At 50.2% G+C, this 19,922-nt stretch overlaps 1 protein-coding gene across 2 annotated transcripts in view; it reads right to left on the reverse strand.

Moving 5' to 3' along the window:
- Positions 1 to 19,922, reverse strand: part of SLC25A38 (solute carrier family 25 member 38) — a 304,638-nt gene that overhangs the window by 256,066 nt on the left and 28,650 nt on the right. For both annotated transcript variants that reach the window (XM_078659186.1, XM_078659185.1), the window contains exon 2: positions 16,787 to 16,908. In XM_078659186.1, the coding sequence (XP_078515312.1) occupies positions 16,787 to 16,908 (122 nt within the window). The remainder of the gene's footprint in view (positions 1 to 16,786; positions 16,909 to 19,922) is intronic.

Consider the following 19,922-nt stretch of genomic DNA (forward strand, 5'->3'; position numbering starts at 1 on the left):
CTAGAAGGAAAGTTTGATTATATTAATAAGCACAGAATTATCCCATCCACATAAGAGATCGGGCAGCACGTTTTACAAAATACATAAATGCAATTATTTTTTGAAAAGCCAATTTTTAAAAGGAAATAAGGTATGTTTCCCAGCCTATAACTGGCTATATTGGTTAATTTTCAGTTCTTTTTCTTCAAAAAGGAACTCCGTTTTAAAAAACAGAAACACTCACTATTTTGAGAGAGTAACAAGTAAACTCTTTCACAAACCTAAAACAAAAAGAAAGGCAATGTAGCCAAACAGTCTGCAGCCTAAAAAGCTGGAAACAGTCACAGTTTCTTTAACTAAAGGCACACGACCAATATCCCGTCCTGACATCACAGTGGTAATTGAGGCAGTTATTCTTTACAGGAACGAAGGATAATGGAGAGATATAATTACATTGTTTGTCTCTTCTCCAGGAAAGGGGATGGTTGTTTAAGACTATAATGAAAATCTCCCAGGAGGAGAACGTGGATTAAAGGTAACTAGTCCAACTCCTCCAGAAGATCTTTAGTCATAGTCAAAAAAACAGAGTTCAGTAACAAGCCCAACCCTATAATATAGCAGATAAAGAGGAGAAGAGAGAAAAAACTCCACTAACCAAAACGAGTCAGTAAAGAAGCTTGCACTTCTTAAGCATTATTTGCTGTAGAACTAAAATAAAGACAATAATGTCTTGTGCAGGACAGAATAGACCTCCAAGTGACTGCTTTACATTTCACAGAAACTGACATGTTCCTTAGTAATGCAGAGGTGGACTCTGAATCTACCAGACGAAGCTCTATTAGCATTTCTATCACAGCATAAAATAGAGGAGACAACCCACCTAGAAACGGATTGCTTCAAAGTAGCTAAATCCACATGAGCAGGGGCACAATTAACAAAGATGAAATGACTGTCTAATGTCCTAAGTTGTATAGAGATATACAACTTCACATTTTTTAACAACCAGAATGTAAAACCTTCTGTTGGAGAGGAGGGTGCTGAAAATGCTGAAAGGGAAATAGTTTGAGTGACATTGAAAACAAACTACTTTAGGGAGAAAACTAGGATGAGTTCTACTCATAACTTAAATCTTGTGGAAAACCATATGTATTTTTTTACACAATAAAACCTAGATATCACGAACCATACGGGCATAAGAGATAGGTACTTAACGCACTGCTTTCCAAGAAATATGATGAATGGCAGCATTTTGAATTGTTTCAAAAGGAGGACACATACATTTTTAAGTGCTACGCAAACAAATGATGGACAGAATGCTGAATAAATTATACATTCACCCCCAGTCAAGAGATCTGGGTTAAATCCACTGGAGTCAAGCTATCCTGGCTGATGAGGGCTGAAAGCCCGAAACCGGTCCTAGGATGCTTGTTTCCAGTCCAGGGAGGACCTGGCCTGGCAGTTCGGGCTGGACTGTTCCCATTGGGCGCAGGGTCAAGACTGATTTGCATATGGCTGGGTTTAAACTGGAATGGCATGGTGAGCAAAACAACGATGGATTTAGGCCCTGATCTCTGTACTGGGGTGAATGTATGACATTGTTCTGCATTCTGTCCATCAATTGTTGTTTTTACATACATTTTTAAAGCAGAGCATTACGTGTCCAAGAAGAAGAAGGCTTCTTTATGGAGGGAAGAATTATTTAAAAAAAAATCTTTTTTATTGTTTTCATAAAACTGTGTACACACACACGATATAGGCAGTGCTGTTATCAACCATATGGACAGGTAACACTGGCGGATCCAGGAAGTACGCTTCTGGCGAGGCAAGAATGCCCAGGGGGCTATGGCCCAACACCACATACATACGCATTTGAGATTTATCACAGGATACAGTGCCTGCCATGGAGACTTAGCCCCGGTAACAGAGGATGATTTTCCATACAAGTATATGTCCGACAGGGTCCATGAGAACATATTAACTGAAGGGAAAAAGGGGAAGGAGGGATGGAAGGGTGAGGGGGGCCCTGGGGTATCATTACTTAGGACAAAGCCGTAACCAATAGACGTCAAGAGATTGTAAGCAGGCACTAAGAGAGATATGACTAGTGTAATGGTGGGAAGGGCGGCTTGATAAATTATCTCTCACTGAAAGCCACATATGAAGCTTCACTCTGGGGGTGCATCTCCTTGTGGTAGTAGTCTTCAAAGAGCTGCAATGCACGCAGGCGCGGGGGAGGGAAAGGCAGTGCTTTATTTCAGATAAATGTTGTATTAGGGGTTGTTATACTCGTGTCCCGTGAGCGTTGGTCTGTGTGATGCGACTAGTTAAGAGTTCCATCGCCGGGGGGCGTGGCTTGAGGCGTCAAGATGGTGGTCGCACTCTAGGAGTGCTCCGGACCCCCTCCGTCATCCGCCTCAGTTTAGCCCACTAATACCGGCCATCGACGCTCCAGAGTCCTAGGGGCGACTCTTGCACCCTATTCGCAGCGCCCGACCCCTCGTGGGGCCTGCCTGGTGCCCGTGTTGCCCCTGCAGGTTCTCATCTCCTGGCAGCCTCCCCTGCCATAAGATGGCGGCCCTGTAGCTCCCGCTCCTGTGGCCTAACTTCCCGGCTGGGCGCCCGACTGCCCCATTCCCGCCCTGCTCACCTGCACTGTTTTGGCGGCGAGGGGCCCAGCTGTGGCCGAAACCGAGGGGTGACCTCCCGCCCTGGAGCCCGGGGTAGTGGCAGATCGGCTCCGGGACATATGGCGGGATCCGAAGATTGGAGGTGCCTGACCCCCTGCCGGTGGAGCTGCCGCGTCGCCTCTGTGCCTGCCTGCGGCTGCGAGACTGGATCGCGGCCTGGCCCTCGGAGAAGACCCAGCGGGCAGTTGCGGAGGGGCTGGTGGCCGGCGCGACGATCTGGTGGAGATGAGGAGGTGGGGGATCGCGTTGTGGGCCTCCTCTCCCCCCGTGCTTCTCGTCGGCTGTGTCGGGCCGCGCAGGCATTGGAGCCCCAGTGATTGCGCCTGAGATACGTAGTGTGTGGTGGTGCTGGAGGGCGGGACGGGCCGCTCCTGACGCCCGAGGTTGCCTTGCTGCGGGTGTGGGCCCCCATTACATCCTTGTGGAGGTGCCCCGCTGGGGCGCCCTCCTCCCCCACCGGCCTGCCCTTGTCATTCGCGCTCGCTGTCATCCTGTGGTGTGCGCGGTGGGGAGGAGCGAAGAGACTTGCGGACATTCTCGCTCTTGCGTTGGAGGTGGGGGGCTGCAGATAGCAGGCCCTGCACTGGAGTTATCTGCCCTTCAGCGACAGGGTGCTGGAGAGGGAGAGTGCCTAACCCTGAGGACCCATTGGATTTCCTGGCCCGCCTTGACCCACGGGCTGAGGGGCCCCCCTTGCCCCCTCATTGTCTGCAGGCTGGGAGGCGCGCTCTGGCTTGGTGTGGGGCGGATCGGCCACTGAATCGAGTGGCGCACATGAGTGCCTGACCCCCCCTTCCTCTCACCCAGGGGCCCGGGCTCGTGGGACCAATGAGGGGCCCCGGGGCCTTGGGCCTCTTGGAGTTGCTTTAGAGGCCGACGATACTTGGACGAGATACACTACCCTGGGGACGGCCGTCTTCCTCAATCTGAGGAGTGGGAGGGAGATCGGCCGCGGCTGGGGTGCTGCTGCGTACCCCCCTCCTCTCCGCACCCACACTTGAACCTTCAGGAGCATGGGCAGAAATCGCACTTCTCAGGTCCCTGGGCCCTCCACTCAAACTACAATGGACCAATTAACCAAGCCTGATTGCGACCCGGCGGCTGGGTCGGTGACGGGGTCCGAAACGGCCAGAGGTGACCTCTGCGCTATCCTACAGGCGATCAGTGCATCGCAGGCATCGGTGGAGGCCAAGATTGGGGAAGTGCGGGTGGATGTGGCATTGATCCGGCAGGACCTCCGTAATGCCACGGCCCGGATTACAGAAGCAGAATCCCGTCTTTCCACGGTAGAGGACGACGTGGGCAGGCTTAAATCCCAGGTGACCCGCCTACAGGCACAGACCGTGGAGTTGCATTGTAGGGCCGAGGACGCGGAAAATAGGGCCCGGAGAAACAACCTGCGCCTCCTGGGTTTTCCGGAAGGAGTGGGAAAGGGACGCACCGATACCTTCATCGAGGCATGGGTCCGGTCATAGATCCCCAAAGAGAAACTCTCCCCCTGGTTCGCGGTGGAGCGAGCTTACCGTTCCCTTGCTCCTAAACCCCCTCCTGGAGCTCCCGCTCGTCCCATCATCCTTCGGGTCTTTAACTTCCGAGACAGGAACGCGATCTTGGAGGCCGCCAGGATTCAAGGTCCAGTGCACTTCCAAAATTCTAGGATCCTGGTCTTCCCGGACTACTCTAGGGAGGTGCAATCACAACGCAGGTCCTACGATGAGGTCAAGCAGAAACTCAGGGCCATGGGTCTTCGCTAGGGGCTCCTCTTCCCGGCTCGCCTTAAGGTGTTCTTTCAGGACAAAACCTTCTTCTTTGACACCTCGCAGGCGGCGTGGACCTGGCTTACGGAGGTGCAGCCCCCCTGCCTGAGGCAGCCTCGGCACCTGCACTGAAGACGACAGTCCGACCCGGCCAGGAGGCACCCAGGGTGCAACGCAGCCGAACGGGATCCAGACGACTGGGCGCCCACCGGGGACAGAGCTCTCGGTCGCTGGGGACGCAGCCCCGGTGCTCCCCGAGTCGGGCCTTGGGCCAGAGGGCTTCCTCCCCTGCTTTGGTGTCCTCCCTTATTGACATGGGCAGCGCCCCTGGACTGGAAGCTACCTGGCGGAGGGCCATGTCGGACTCGATTCTATCGGGGAGCCCTGTGATCCGTGGCTCTGGGGGGGCAGGAGGGGGTGTGATCAGTGTTCCCGGTGGTATGCCTTCGCCCAATTCTTCTGGACCTTTAGGGGCGATCCTATACCCGACACCGTGACCGGGGATCTTCCTTGGCTCTACTGGCCGACTTAGCCAGGGTTTACCTTTACATTTTTATCCTGGATTCAATCTGTCTAATGTTTTTTGTCCACTCCATGCTTCTCAATGTGGGAATGTATCCGTACATATGGAGGGGGGTCCAACTTAGCCAAGCTCCTGACTGGTTGTAGCTAACCGTTTTAGAGTAGCGTCTCACCCTTTTGTGGTGTAGTTAATAGTTGGGGTTTTTGGGCGACAGATGCTTCCATTTCAGAAGTGTAGGGTGGGGGGAGTTGGGGGGGTTGGGTGGGGCGGGGCATCATTGTCCCTCGACAGTTTGTTTAGCCGCCTACGGGCCGCTGGTTGCAGTTCGTCTTGTTTATGCTCCTTTGATTACCTCCCAACGGGCATGCAGATCACGTCCTTCATCAGTTTGTTATTTTTGGCCGCCTACGGGCCGCCACTGGGGGTGCCTATTGGCATTTAACTACCTCCGTTCCCTGATTCCCATGGGTGATGGGCAGACCACCAAATATCATGACTCCGATTCTGAGTTCGGGTGTGGGGAGGCGTTCTCCCTCGGGCGGGCGTGGTTCCACGTGGCTATCCGGCCCTCCACAGTTCCTTCCCCTGGATGACCTCTACCCTTACTAGATCTCTCCACATCCTTTCTTGGAATGTTAATGGCCTCTTGGACCGAATTAAGCGCACAGCTGTCCTCCGCGCTGCTCACCGCCACGCGCCGGACATTCTCTTCCTCCAAGAGACGCACCTCCTGGGAACACAATGCAACTTCCTGTCTCGGTATGGCTTTGATAGGGTCTGGCACTCTGGGTTTACACGGGGATCCCGAGGGGTGGCCATCTTGCTGAGGAGAGGGCTTCCCTTTGCCCTAGTTAAAGCTGAGTTTGATGCACAGGGTCGCTATATGGCTGTTTCGGGAACCATTGAGGGATGCCCCTTGAGCCTTCTATGCCTCTAAATTCCCCCTCCGCTCTTTCCCCCTACACTCCGACATCTTACACAGGTGGTCTCCTCCCTCCCACAGGGTCTTATGGTAGTAGGGGGACTTCAGCGCCATTCTGCAGTCCCTGCGGGATACGACAGAGATGCCATCCGGACCCCGGGTCACCTCTGCGAAGATCCTCTCAAGCTGGTCCTCGGCCTTGGGTCTCTGCGATGTCTGGAGAGTATGGAACCCGCGTACGGAACAGTACACGCACACGTCAGCCGCCCACCATACTCATTCCCGAATTGATCTTATCCTGATGCCGGCCACGGACTGCCAGCTGGTGTCTGGATCCGCGATACTGCCAAGAGGGATCTCAGATCACTCTCCCATTTCCCTTCGCCTCGGGACCCCTCTGAGGGGTCCACGAGCGGTTTGGCGGCTTAACGCCTGGTTCTTACAGGACTCAACGATGGTGCAATCCCTTGGCCAGGAATGCGTTATTTTTTTTCCACCAATATAGGCTCGGTTCCCTCGCAGGGGACGTTGTCGGAGGCGAGCAAGGCCGTTATCCAGGGGGTGACCAGCGGCTTGGTCCACGCGAAACGGTCGGAACAGATGGCCAAGCTAGCTCAACTGGAATTTCAGGCAGAGTGGCTTGAACCGGCCTCACTCGCGGGCGATGAGGGGACTTCTCCAGTCATCTAGCCGTGGTGCATGAGGAGATCCGTCGGGTATCGCTGGAGTCTGCTTTGGCGCTCGTCGTTTGCCCGTATCTATGGGTGGGGGGACAAGAAAGGTAAGCTCCTCCATAACCTTGTGTCTTATCCCAAAGTCCACCGTATTATTCCGGAAATCCGCTCGAGCACTGGAGCCCTCCAGGTGACGTCTTCAACTATCGCACAGACCTTTGCTGACTATTACGCGACCCTCTATACTGGCCGCTCCCAGAGTGCTTCCCTGGCTGACTTGTTGGACGGGACACGTACACGACTCCCGGGTCTCTCTTCGGAGGCTGCGGAGGGTCTGGATCCTCCTTTCACCCTGGAGGAAATCCAGGACGCTATCTCACTCCTGCATCCCGGGAGGATGCCTGGTCCTGACGGGTACCCTCAAGAGTATTATGCGACCTTTCGGGATGTTTTAGCCTCCCACTTGGTAGACCTTTTCCACCATGTGGCGGAGGCAGGGGCATTCCCGCCCAAGTCGGATGTTGCCATAAATTGTGGGGACTACTGTCCGATTTCCCTGATCAATACAGAGATCAAGATCTTCGCCACTGTCTTGGCTCAGAGACTCCGGCCCTTTGTGCAGGATCTTGTCCACCCCGATCAATGCGGGTTCATGCCTGCCTGGGGCACTCGCCACTGTATTCGCCGCCTCCATCTGGCTCTGGCTCACCGAGGCCGCCTCACCCCATACTTTGCACTACTCTTCTTAGATTTTGAGGAGGCCTTCGATACGGTGAACTGGGAGTATCTACAAGATGTGCTGGACAGGATGCGTTTCGGTCCCTCATTCCGCCGTCTGATCAGAATTCTCTACGCTAGCCCCAGAGCCCGAGTACTCATCAATGGAGAACTGTCCGGGGCACTCCCGATCCGTAGGCTCTCATCCGGCAGGACCCACTTATCCGGGGCTGGGCCTGGGACTCGAGCCAAGTGGACAAGATAGCCCTATATGCGGATGACGTCTTGCTTTATTTGGAAGACCCTGATAGTTCCGGCCCCAGGTGTCTGGCGACTCTTGTCGCATTTGAGCGGGTCTCCAGACTCCGCCTCAACCCGGCAAAGTCGACCCTGGTGCCCCTGCATCCATCCAGAGACTGCTTTGACTGGCAATCGGACATCCCTCTCAGGAGACACTTGGTTAAATACCTTGGCGTTTGGATAGCCCTTCTGCCAGAACTTGAATGGGCTTTAAACGTCACGCCCTTGGTCGCCAGATGAAGGCGGATCTTAAGAGATGGCAGTCTCTCCCCCTTAATCCCTTGGGAAGGAGTGCGCTGTTCAAAATGATGGTCCTCCCCCGCTTTCTCTAAATCAGTGTTTCCCAAACTGTGGTCCACGGACCCCCAAGGGTCCGTGACACATTCTCAGGGGGTCTGCAGGCAGCAGTTTTAAACGCACTTCAAAGTTCCTTCTATAATTAGCAGTTTTCGAGCAACAATAAACATGTCAAGATAATACCAGTGATTAATGTACCTGCTGGAGAGAGATGAGAGTTTTGTCCAGTGACCGCTTTGAGTTATCTAATGTAGCCTACTGCAAAGAACGTGTAACATGCATTTAAAAAACAGAATTTATGTGCATAGGTGAGTGGGTTACTGCTTTTGTCACAGAGATTATTTTGTTACTGTGCAGTTCATAAGTGACAACGTTAATCTATCACAGTGACCTGTAAACTTTCATCAAAGAGCTGCTTGCAAACTGCATAGTACAAGTTAATATCTTATGTTTTTTTCTCAGTCTTTCACTTTCCTGATGCTGCTAAAATGTTTATTTGGGTGGAAATACATTTTTATTGTTAAAGTCAATGCTAACCACTGTGTTATGTTCTGAGTCCTGAGTTTGTGCTTCTCCAGACAAAGCACTCTGTAAAAATGCCTACCAGTATGAATGGCATGTGTATCCTACACCTTGTAGTCCCCTTTGCCTTATGTAACATTTTGTTTACACTGATTTACATGTATGATTCATTGTCTCTATATGTGTGTGATGTAAAGTGCTATGACATCCTACAATGGGACGAGAGATGCTATAAAACAAATGAAATATGTGTGACAACCGGGGCTGTTGAGAGATGAGAGGCACTGTTGGAGGGTGATAAAAAGGGAACCATTGAAGAACCCCAACAAACATTGTCGTATTCTGGTGCATAGGAAGGACTTCACTTACTATTAGTTAAAAGCTAATACAATTCAATATATAATGCTAAATGTGTTTTAGACTGCACCATTGTGGAGATCCTTAGTGCAAGGGTGTCTGCATGCAGGGGAAGATTGTTTATGTACAGGAAGGTCCCTCTTACTACACACAAACAATCTTGAAATGCAGTGGTGTCACTTCTATGTGTGCTGCAGCACACATGGAAGTTACAAAATTACATTTTTAAAAAAGATTGTTTATGTGCAGGAAGGGTCACCTTCCTGCACATAAACATCCAACATGTTTTGCCTTGTGCAGCACACATGAAAAAGCAAAAACGAGGAGAAATAAAGCATTTCTCCTTGTTTAGCCAAGGTAAGACCTGGTTTTCCCTGGTCTTAATTTTGGTGCTGCCTATTTACGCTGCCCTTGTAAATAGGGGGCAGCGTCAAAATCAATGGGTGTTGCGGTGGAACGCACACCGCAACAACCACTGCCCACCCCTTTCAAGCTATGCATTGCGTGAAAGGGGGGCTTATTTACAAAGCAGTGTTAAGCCATGTTAAGTGGCATAACACTGCCTTGTAAATAAGGCGAAGCCCCTATCGCCAAGGGATCGTCACAAAAAGTGTTGTTCCCATGGCGATAGGGTCTTATAAATATGCCCCTAAAATCCTTAGTAATTCGAGTATTTGTTTTGTGTGCACTTGTGTGTTTATTGTTTTTAGAATTACTGTTTTAATGTTTGAAATTTAAATCATACACATTGCTTGGGGTTCCCCGGCTTCCAGTGGTGACTCAATGGGGGTCCCCAGGAGTCAAAAGTTTGGGAACCACTGCTCTACATAATGCAAAACATTACTGTCCACCTGCCAGGTAGCTGGTTCCGCGAGCTGGACAGTGCTCTCACCCGGTTTCTCTGGGAGGAGGAAGACCACGCCTATCTCTGGCGCACTGTTGTATCCCCCCCCTTTGATGGAGGTATGGGGGTAACCAATCTCCACCTCTATTATCTAGCCACGAAGCTCATCGTTGTCCACGATTGGTATGCGGCGCGCTGGTCTGACCCTGCATACCGCGTGGAACTCAATACGTCGGACTTCACGCAGATTCAGGCCTTTTTGTACGGTAGCCCAGTTCCACGGGCCCTGCCCCGGTCACCAGGACGGTGTTTCTGGCCTGGCGCACGGCCCTCCGCCACGTGCGGTGGGACCGGAAACTCACTCGGCAGACGCCACTATAGTACGGGTCCTGGATGCAAGAGGTCTCGTCCTTGCAGGGGTTCCGGCGGTGGGACCTCATCGGAGTTTCGGTGCTCGGTGATATGTGGGTGGGAGACCACATCTGCTCCTTTGCGGAACTGCAGCAGCGTCACGCCCTTGCACACTCCCAACATTATAAATACCTACTGCTCAGGCATGCCCTTCACACCCATGTCTCACCCCCTGTCCCCATTCCAGAGTTCAGCCCGTTAGAGGCCCAAGTGATGATGGGAAATCTAGGGAGGGGTGAAGTGTCCCGTATCTACCGATCCTTAGTGAACAATGGTCCCGCTTCTTTGGACCGGCTCAAGGCTCAATGGGAGGGTTGGGTGGGCCCCCTAGAGGAGGCGGACTGCAGGGATGCCCTTATGGCGCCCAAAACCCTAACCACATTCTCCAAGCTACGCCTGGTCCAGCTATATTACTTACACACGGCGTATCTCACCCCAACACGGCTATTCCAGGCCCAGCTGAAACCCTCGCCGGCATGCACACGCTGTGCTTCAGCCCCAGTCGACTTCTACCACATGGTATGGTGCTGTCCGGCTTTAACGCCGTTCTGGAGGGGGTGGAAAGAGAACTCACGATCGCCCTGGGCTGGGAGGTTCCTCATGACCCGATACGTTTATTGCTTGGGGTGTTTGATGGCCTGGATGGTTCAAGGGCGGACAAGCGCCTACTGGGGACAGCTGTAGCAGTGGCCAAGAGAGACATAGCGGCGCACTGGTCCCAGGCTAAGGCGCCCAAGATAAAAGGTTGGAGGAGGGGAGTGGACTGGTGCGGAATCCAGGAAGAGGCCATGTTCGAAGCCCAGGGGTACCCTGATTTATTTTAACAAGGTGTTGGGTAAATGGTTCAATATGCTTCCCCCTTGAGGAACTGCCTATAATCCTTTTCATTGTATTCCTTACTCCATCTCCCTCTATGTGTAACTCTCCCTAGTGTATGGTCTGCCATGTTCCACCCTGAAGGACAGCCTTTCCTCATGTCAACTGCGTGTACTGCGATGCTTTTTCTGTTGTCTAATGAACTGCAACCATTCAATTTATCTGTTGTAATAAACCTAATAAAATTGATTATCAAAAAAAAGAGTTCCATAGCCATGGTGTGCCACAGGCTAGTGAGCCACAACATCGCTGGCGGGGTCAAAGGCTTCTTCCAATGCAACACAAACCTGGTTGGCTGCCCCAAACATGTGTAAGATTAGGCACCAATCAGAGTGTGTCATGCCTTTGAGAGCTTTGGGTCGAATCCCTAAAATGGTTACCTGCGATGTGTTCGGGATGGGGAAATCAACCATGTCTTTGATGTGGCTCAGTACCTCTTTCCAGAAAAGATCCAACATTGGGCAAGACCACCAGATATGAATGTAAGAGCCTATATCAGAGTCACAGAGCCAACACATGGGTGAGGGGGAGGGAACATCTTTTGAAGGTGGGCTGGTGTATAATACTAGCGAGTCATCACTTTATAAGCGGTCTCCCTTCTGTACGTCTTATGGATAGCCCGCCATAGCTGCTCTTATTGGTCATGGGGGATACCATCTGAAGCATCAGAAAGCCATTGCGGTTGATAAGGGTGAAGGTGTAGCGAGTTGAAGTGTTGCAAACCTTGGTATGTACATGAGATCAGCCCTCACAAGCCGTCAAAGGCACGTACCAATGTCTCGGAGGTGGTAAGCTGGTGCGCGGCCCAATGTATCCCAGTGGGTGTATACAGTCAATGTCAAAGCTGATAGTACAGCAATCTTGCTGTGGCAGGAAGGTGGAAATCTTGCCTACACTGGTCAAAAAACTGAAAGTTGTCCCCCTTGAAAAGATCGCTAATCGTGCAGCACTTCCCTGCCACCCAAGCTGGAAAAGAGTTGGGTAGCAAGGCTGCAGGAAAGATGGGGTTTCGGCCAATGGAGTATTGGGGGAGGGGAAGGAGGTGAGACTCCTACTTTGAGCCAGTCTATCCCATATGTCCAGGACAGTTCTCGTGGGGGTAGCGATGTAGGCACCACGTGGCCGCGGCGCCTTGGCAACCAGGCCAAGTCCCACAGATGCCGGCATACCACCGCTCATCCATATGAAACCAATGTTTCTCACGGACTGCCCGCTTCGAGATGTAGTGCAAGTGTGCCGCCCAATAGTAGACAAGAAAATTAGGACAGGCGAGACCCCCCCCTCCCCAATCCTTTGGCAGTATTAACATTTTATTAGAAAATCACGTTTGCCCTAGCCCCAAATGATACAATTTACTTCCCTCTGGTCTGGAGGTTAACAATATCTGTGTGGGGGATAGGCGTGGGGAGGGTTTGGAAGAAGAGAAGCGCCTACGGCAGTATAGAATTTTTTTTACTGAGTTGAGTCGGCAATTTCCAGTGCGTAAATCCTATTAAACAGAACGCTGGCATTCCGGCCAATTGGCTTGAAACCACGAGGACAGCGAGTAGGTCACATTGAGGCCCAGATATCGGATCGAGTGGTGAGGGAGGATAACTAGAACCTCTTGCAGAGGAAGTGTTAGGTTCAACACCTGCAATTTTGATATATTAATTTTGAGGCCAGAGACACACTCAAACCTGTAAAGGAGGGAAATTAGTGCTGGGAGGCAGTCTCTGGGACTGGTCAAAGTAAGCAGCCGGTCATCTGCAAATAAAGCGACCTTGTAGTCCTCCCCACCAAAGGGAATACCTCGGATTGTGGTAGATCGAAGGATGGCTATTGCAAGGGGTTCTACTGTAAGGGCAAAAAGTAAAGAGGGTAATGGGCATCCCTGCCGGGTTCCCCAGCGAGAAGGTACGGGGGCAAGGAGTCTGTTGATCCTAATTTGCGCCAAGGGGGAAATGTAGGACGCAATAATCTATGAGACCATGACCGGCCCAAGCCCAATTTTCTGCAGAACCTCTCGAGGAAAGGCTCAATCCACCCTATCGAACGCTTTCTCAGGGTCAAGAGAAGGGAGACATGCTTGGATGTTTCGCCGCTGAACCTTTTCCACAAGCTGGGCTAAGCATCTGATGTTGTCCGCCCTTTGGCTGTGGCGTATGAATCCCACTTGGTCCGGCTCTATCAAGCTAGGAAGGTTTGGCTCTAGTTGGTTTGCTAGGAGTTTACTATATATCTTAGCATCTATATTGTGGAGAAGGAGAGAGAGAGAGAGAGCGGTAAGATGCGCATGATACTGGGTCCTTTCCTGGCGTGGGAACTATCTCAGCTCGAGTCATCGTAGGAGTCAGGTTAATACTATCAGAGAAGGAATTAAAAAGCTTGAGTAGGTAATCTTAGATGTGAGGGAGAAAAAAGCGGTAGAAGGGAACCGTGAGTCCGTCAGGGCACTGGGTCTTACCTACCGGTAGGCTTTTCAAGAACTTTTGGAGTTCGTCTAGTGTAAATGGGGCCTCGAGGTGGTCCTCTTAAGAGGGGTCGAGGGGCTGCCACGTTAAAGAGGCAAGAAAGGGCCCAATCTCCTCTTGGGACGTTTCACCTTGTCCATATATGTCAGCGAAAAATGTATAAAATGTCCACTGTTTTTCGGATTCAGAGATCGCCCATAAGCCATCCTCATTTTTAACCTTGGAGATGTGGGGGAGGAGCTACGACACCGACCAAGATGGCCGTATAGTCTCCCGGCTCCGCTGACCTCCGTCCTACGCTCGCTTATCCTGTCGAATATCCTGCTCTCCTGCCCCGGATTCGTGTGGGTGAACTAGTCGGCACCCCGATGGTGTGACCACGGAATTTTTCTGATGTTCTGGGGTGAAGTAACATCGAAAATGTTTTGAGGCCTAACCCAGACTGGAAGCCGGGGACTCGATTGCTGGTCTACTCGGGTCCAAAGTGAACAACAACGGACTGAGGAGAGTGGTTGGGTCCGGTCCTTGAAACTTTTGAAAATTTCTCTGGACTACTTTGCAACCATCTGCTGCCTGGTGCTGTACCTGAGGTGAGGTGGCGGGTGGCGCGCGGTGCTGCGTCGCGGGGGGCCCCGGCCCGGAGGCCCGGCACTAGCACCGCTGGTGCCCCGGGGTGGGGGTCCCGTGCTGCTGGCCCGTCCCTCACGGCTTGTTTCTGCTCCGGCGTATCCTGCCCCGGAGAAGGTGCCTCTCCGTGGGGATCGTTATGTCTGCGGACGTATGGAACTTGGCGGAACGGACCCAATGTGGCCCTTCCTTGCGGATGGTAATGGCGGAACTTGCGGCGCTTCACACGACGGTGAGGGCCCAGGTCAATCATTTACTGTCGGCAGCAGATGGGATTATAGGACCGGGAGCAAGCCCTGACTTGATTTTTGAGACCTGGCAGCCGACCTGTCTCCCGTTGGGCGCCCTAGTGGCGCGTTTGGACCCGGTGCTGGAAGCTGTGCCTGCCCCCGAAGAAATGGAACTCATCGTGTGTGCTGAGATTGGTGACTCTCTTACGTTCTCAGACACACCGGTCCTACAGTTATCGGAACATTTCACTGCTTCCCTCATCCTGGATACTCTTTGACCACACTATACTCTGTATCGGAACGAGTCGCACCCCCTCCCTAATTGGTCTCCCAACATGGCGGATGCATCGATGCTTGGCTTCGGAGACGGGGAGGGACATCGTTTGCGCAAGCCGTGTGCGTTGGGGTCTGCTATTCCTCTCCCGTTTGCTGGCCCAAGCTCCGGCTGCTTCTGTGTGACTTTTGACTTTCCGGGGATGGGGCTTTACTTATCCGAGGGACTCGGCAACTTTGATAGACGGGGCCAAGGCTGAGATTGTGGGTTGAATTGTTTACGATGGATCTATTGGTAACAGGACTGCTTCATTAACAGAGGGATTCCGGGGCGGGGGGTTTATAGTTTCCCCCGGGGCTTTTTTGTATGGTGGATAATTTTATTCGTGCTGGCTTAGGGGGGCCCCCTTTGTTAGGGCGGGGGGGAGAGACCGGGAACGCGTAGACTCGCCCTCCTCCACTTCCCCGTTGGGTGGGGTTTCCTTTCTTTCTCCTTTTTCTCTGTTTCTTCTATATTTCGGGTTTGGTTCCCGGGCGACAGGCACACTGCTGGGGGGGGGCCGTAGTCATCTGCAGGGGTGCAGGGTGGGGGGTTGGGGGGAGGGGATTTTTCATTTTTATTTTTGTTTCTATGGCCTTTTTTCTCTTCTCTTATCTTTCTTTGTCTTTTTCTTTTTCTGGGTCAGTGCAGTGGGTTTCCTTTGGTATCAATCACTGCTTTTTCATCCGTGCCTCAATTTTCGTGGTGTTCTCTGGGCCCTAGGGCAGGTGACTAGCAGGCGTGAATTGACCGTAATATTCCCTCACATTCTGAACCGCCTGTTCCAACGCCATTGATTTGACCGATTACTGTTTACTGTTGACACGTTTACTATTCTGCCTGCCGTTTTTCGCTGCTGGGAAATTGTTCGGCACCTGATCCTTCCATACTATATTATAAAATGAAAACCTTTTACATCCTGTTTTTTAATTGTGCTGTTTAGTGACCAAGAGTACGCTGGCATGGTGATTCTGCTCCCTGAGGTGCTGCATGTGATTAAAAATTGCTCTCTGTTAATCTAACTGCTTAGCGGCCAGCCCCGGGGGTTGTAGGCCCATATTTGTATTTGATTGCAATATCAATAAAGGTTTTTAAAAAAAAAACAAAAAAAAACCTTGGAGATGTGGGCCCGAGAGACCCGAACATGGAGTCGGCGGGCCAACAGGGAGCAAATTTTACACACACAAAACCAAAGTAATTCAGCAGTTATAGTTATCTCAATTAACTATAGCTCGTGCCCTAAGGTAACTATAACTCGTGTCCTCCTCCTTACCCCACATATTACATCATTCATGACATCTTTTAAGACATCATAGATAATATCACTGCAGCATTTCCAGTGAAATTATTGTTGAGAAAACTGCATAGCGGGGGCAAGAGTTATAGTTACCTTAAGGCACAAGATATAGCTACTTGAGATAACTAAAACTGCTGAATTGCTACGGTTCTGTGTGGAAAATCTGTAGCTAACTATAACATCCCTGTATCCATTTTTTCCGTGATTTTCTACGATTATTTATATTCTAGTTCCTAACTAGAAAGCCTCTGTAACCTTTGAGATATATATATAAATACACACACACACATACTCACACATATGGGGGTGTAGGGGTATATACCCCAAAACAGATCCAATATATATATATGCATATATGTGTATTTCTGCACATATATTGTGAAAAGTAACTACATATATCCACATGAATCTATATGTACATATACAATTAAGTTTATGTAGATATATGTAAAATCTGTTACAACGTCAAATGTAGTGTAAAATTCTACAATGAAGAAAAAAACACTGTAAAGGTCAACGAGTTGTGTTGCATGTGTGGTAAAGGTATGCTTTGTAAAAATGGATATTCAAGTAGACCTTTTTCGAGGGGGATGTGTACAATGTTTTTAATGTACTTGTGGTAAGATTAAGACATCTACTTGTAAACACCTGCTGATGCATTTGTTTTAAATTAACAATTTCAATAAAACACATTGAAAGAAAATGAATCTGCTTTTAGCAATCAGACATTAGACCATATGAGCAAATGGCATGAGCATAAGACACCTTATCCCAAATGTGCCAAAAGGTGACGTAGCATGAAATATGTGTAAAAGAAATAAATCAGTCACCAAGTCATTCGCTGACACAGGTGGACATTAGAAATTTTCCGCCATCTGATGTTTATACTTTTCTCCCCATTGCCACCTAAAACCCAATTTCACTGAAAACTGTTCTTTCCCCTCTTCCTCTGTTTCCATACTCCCAGATATCTCAACCATGTTCAAGCAAGTGCACCTACCCATTCCCAGGAGGCCTTAGGGTCTGCAGGCGTGTCTTCACCAGGTCCAGCGGTTGAAAAAGTAGAGTGGAGCAGGTGCCACTCAGCGACCCACAGACAAAGGACTTTAGCACTGGATGCATCTAGTAAAAAAAGAGAGGGACACAATGTTAGAACTAGATGTCATGGTGTAAGGAATGAGTTAATAAAATAAGTACTGAAACTAACCATGTCTTGCTGGTTAATACATTTTCAAGTAAGGCTCAAAAAATGTGGGAGACTGCTGGTCACTAAGTGGCTCTTATTTTATATATTCTGGTTTTTATTTTGTGTTTTGTATTCATGTTCTGACATTTTGAATTATTTTATTTGTTTATTGTAAGTATCTTTGCTGCAGGTTTGATTTGTAATGTATGTCTGATTAGCCTTTTATTGTGTATGGTTTTAATAGAAAATCAAACTTTAAATTACTATTAACCAAAAATAAATAGATTAAGGTAAAAAAAAATGGTGACACCCAAATTGTTTTATCTGATATACTTGCATATGAATCTTATAAAGAGATTTAAAAAAATGTACAGTTAAGTGTCATGACCCCCTCATACGCCCTCCATAGTGGGCCTGGCGCGCAGGGCTCTATCACGTTACCTCCTGTGGCGCCTTATTGTATGCTAGAATTCAATGCCCAAGTTTCCCCAATCCCCCTGCTTCCACTATGCCTAAGGACTTTGGTCCCCAAAATTTTATATGCATAGAGCAACAACTTTTCTTGTGGTTTTTCGTAGGACGCATTATTGGTCCTCTTCACAATAGCGTGTTCAAAACGCGTTATGGTGATGAGGACCAATAACGCATCCTGACACTCGTAAAGCTCTAGAAAAATATATATGGTGAAAAGAGCTCTGCATCTCATTATATGAGCAAATGTAAAGCCAACGATGGGACTAATTGACAGGGGAAGAAACCCAGGGGAATCAAACTACCCTATATTTTAAGAAGTGAATTGTGTCAACAAAGCCTACGAAAAACCACAAGAAATGTTGTTGGCCTATGCATATAACTGTTTGGGTACCAAAGGTGAATATAAAGAAGAACGTTGGAGTCTTAACAACTGTAGGATAGTAGTATCTGCTTCTTATGTTTACCCCCACTTTTTGCTTGATGTAACACTGTTTTTGACTAGTCTGACTGGGACACCAACCTGCTTTCTCCCTAAACTGTTATGTTGTTAGGTACACTCCAGATTGGATACTGGGGTACCCTTGTCAGTCCCTACGATATGGTACACATATACCCAGGGCAAAGGTACCCCAGAGGCCTCCCATGGGCTGAAGCATGTATTATGCCACCCATGAGACGCCATGCAAAATAGAACTACAGGCTTGCCATTGCAGCCTGTGTAAGTTGGTGCATGCACCACTTACTTAAGATATAGGTTTGCTATTTCTAAGGGAAACTTCACTTAAAACCTATAAGCTCCCCTATAGCAGTCCTTTACAATCCTGAAGGCAGGGTGCTTGGTGCTAAGTGAGAGGGTGCCACTGCATGAGCAGGACACCCCTGCAGCCTACGGAGTCCATCCTCCCGGGGTGTCAGTGAAGCAGCCATACACAACATATAGAGGGGCATTACACGACCGCGTGATGACCAAATCTAAAACCGCTGAAACAAACCCTATCGTGTTTGGTGTCAAACATGTTGGAATCATACCCCCACACCGGTAACCGGTGTGGGAGGTATGATTTCACTCCTCAGAAGCGAGCTTCGTTGGGACCCTGGTGTTCTTGCTGCCAGCCTTCTAACTCCGGACAGAACAAAATGGTTGCAGCCGACCAGAGACACATTTCTGCCCTCCTGCTGCTGAGCCAAGCTCAAGCAGGGATCAATCGGCATCCTGTCACAGGGAGATGTGACCACCTTCCAGAAAGGCGTTTGTGTATTAGGGCTGGGTGGGTACGCTTGCCAGCAACTGAAAGTCTGCATGAGGGGCGCACATTTGGTGTCCCTGTGCATAGTCCAGTTCAAACCAGTCCTGGGAGCCATTTGTCCCAATCTGGCGCGAAACTGGGAAACGGACATGGGAGTAACCTCCACCCTGTCCAGACCCTCCCCTGGGAGGGTCTCTGAATCTTTCCAACCCTCTCCCTTGGGTAGCTAAGGGCTTACCTGGCTGTAGGACGTTTGATTCGTCGTGGACAAGATACTAACCTAAAACCACTGCACTTCAACCATCTGGGCACTCTGGACTTCATTTGGGCCTGACTCCGTCTCCATCTCAGTCTGCTGCATCATCTGTGCCTGTGCACCATACAGGATCCGTGAAGGACCTGTGGAGCATCAAAGACAGCTGAAGGTAATCTCCCATGGAGTGAAGGAGTCACTCCCCTTCATTTCGCAGGCACCGCAACACCGCTGCCCGGTCTGCTGATCCCGAGCTCTGACGGACTCCGAAAGGCTTAGCAACACAGGAGGTGGCTTTCTACATTCCTTGAGGCCCAAGCTGTCCTCTCACCAAGTTTGTGGTCCGAATCCCTTGTGGGGGCTGCAATACCCGAACCCCTGTGCACCGCTTACTTTTGCAAGTGCATGTGCTTGTTGGGAATTCCTTAAATGCATTGGGCTCTGAGTAGCCCCAACCTCTGGCAACTTTCTGCACAAAGATCTTCATCCACCTCGCACAGAGTGCTCCGTGGCTTGCTGTTTTGTGAAGCTGCTCGAGGTTCTCTTGCGATTCCTGTGCCTCCGGCCTGTGGGTTCATTTGACGGTTAACTTTTCTTTTCTTGGGCTCCCCTGGTTGCTCCAGGCTTTCACTGACTTCCCTGTGTGTGGTGAGTCTCCTGGACCTTGCTGGTCCGAACCGTACACTTCCTTGACCTTTTGCGTGGATTGCCGTCGCCAAGGTTTGTTGGTGCTCCCGCCTGACACAACCCCTCAGCACTCGAAATCCTTCATGGGACAGCTAGGCATCCAGCTCTGGTCAACCTCGATGTCGCCTGGTCCCCGCAGCTGCAGATTCAAGATCACCGCCAACTATTCTGAAGCACCCGACATCGGTGAGCATTCATCTACCGAGCCCCTGATCACCCCCCGCTTGCCCACACTCTGTCCCCTCTGCTTTCAGGTACTCTTCGACAAGAATCCTTATTTGGATTCCAA

This window comes from Lissotriton helveticus, chromosome 1_1 (assembly GCF_964261635.1).
Source record: "Lissotriton helveticus chromosome 1_1, aLisHel1.1, whole genome shotgun sequence".
Taxonomy (NCBI): Eukaryota; Metazoa; Chordata; class Amphibia; order Caudata; family Salamandridae; genus Lissotriton; species Lissotriton helveticus.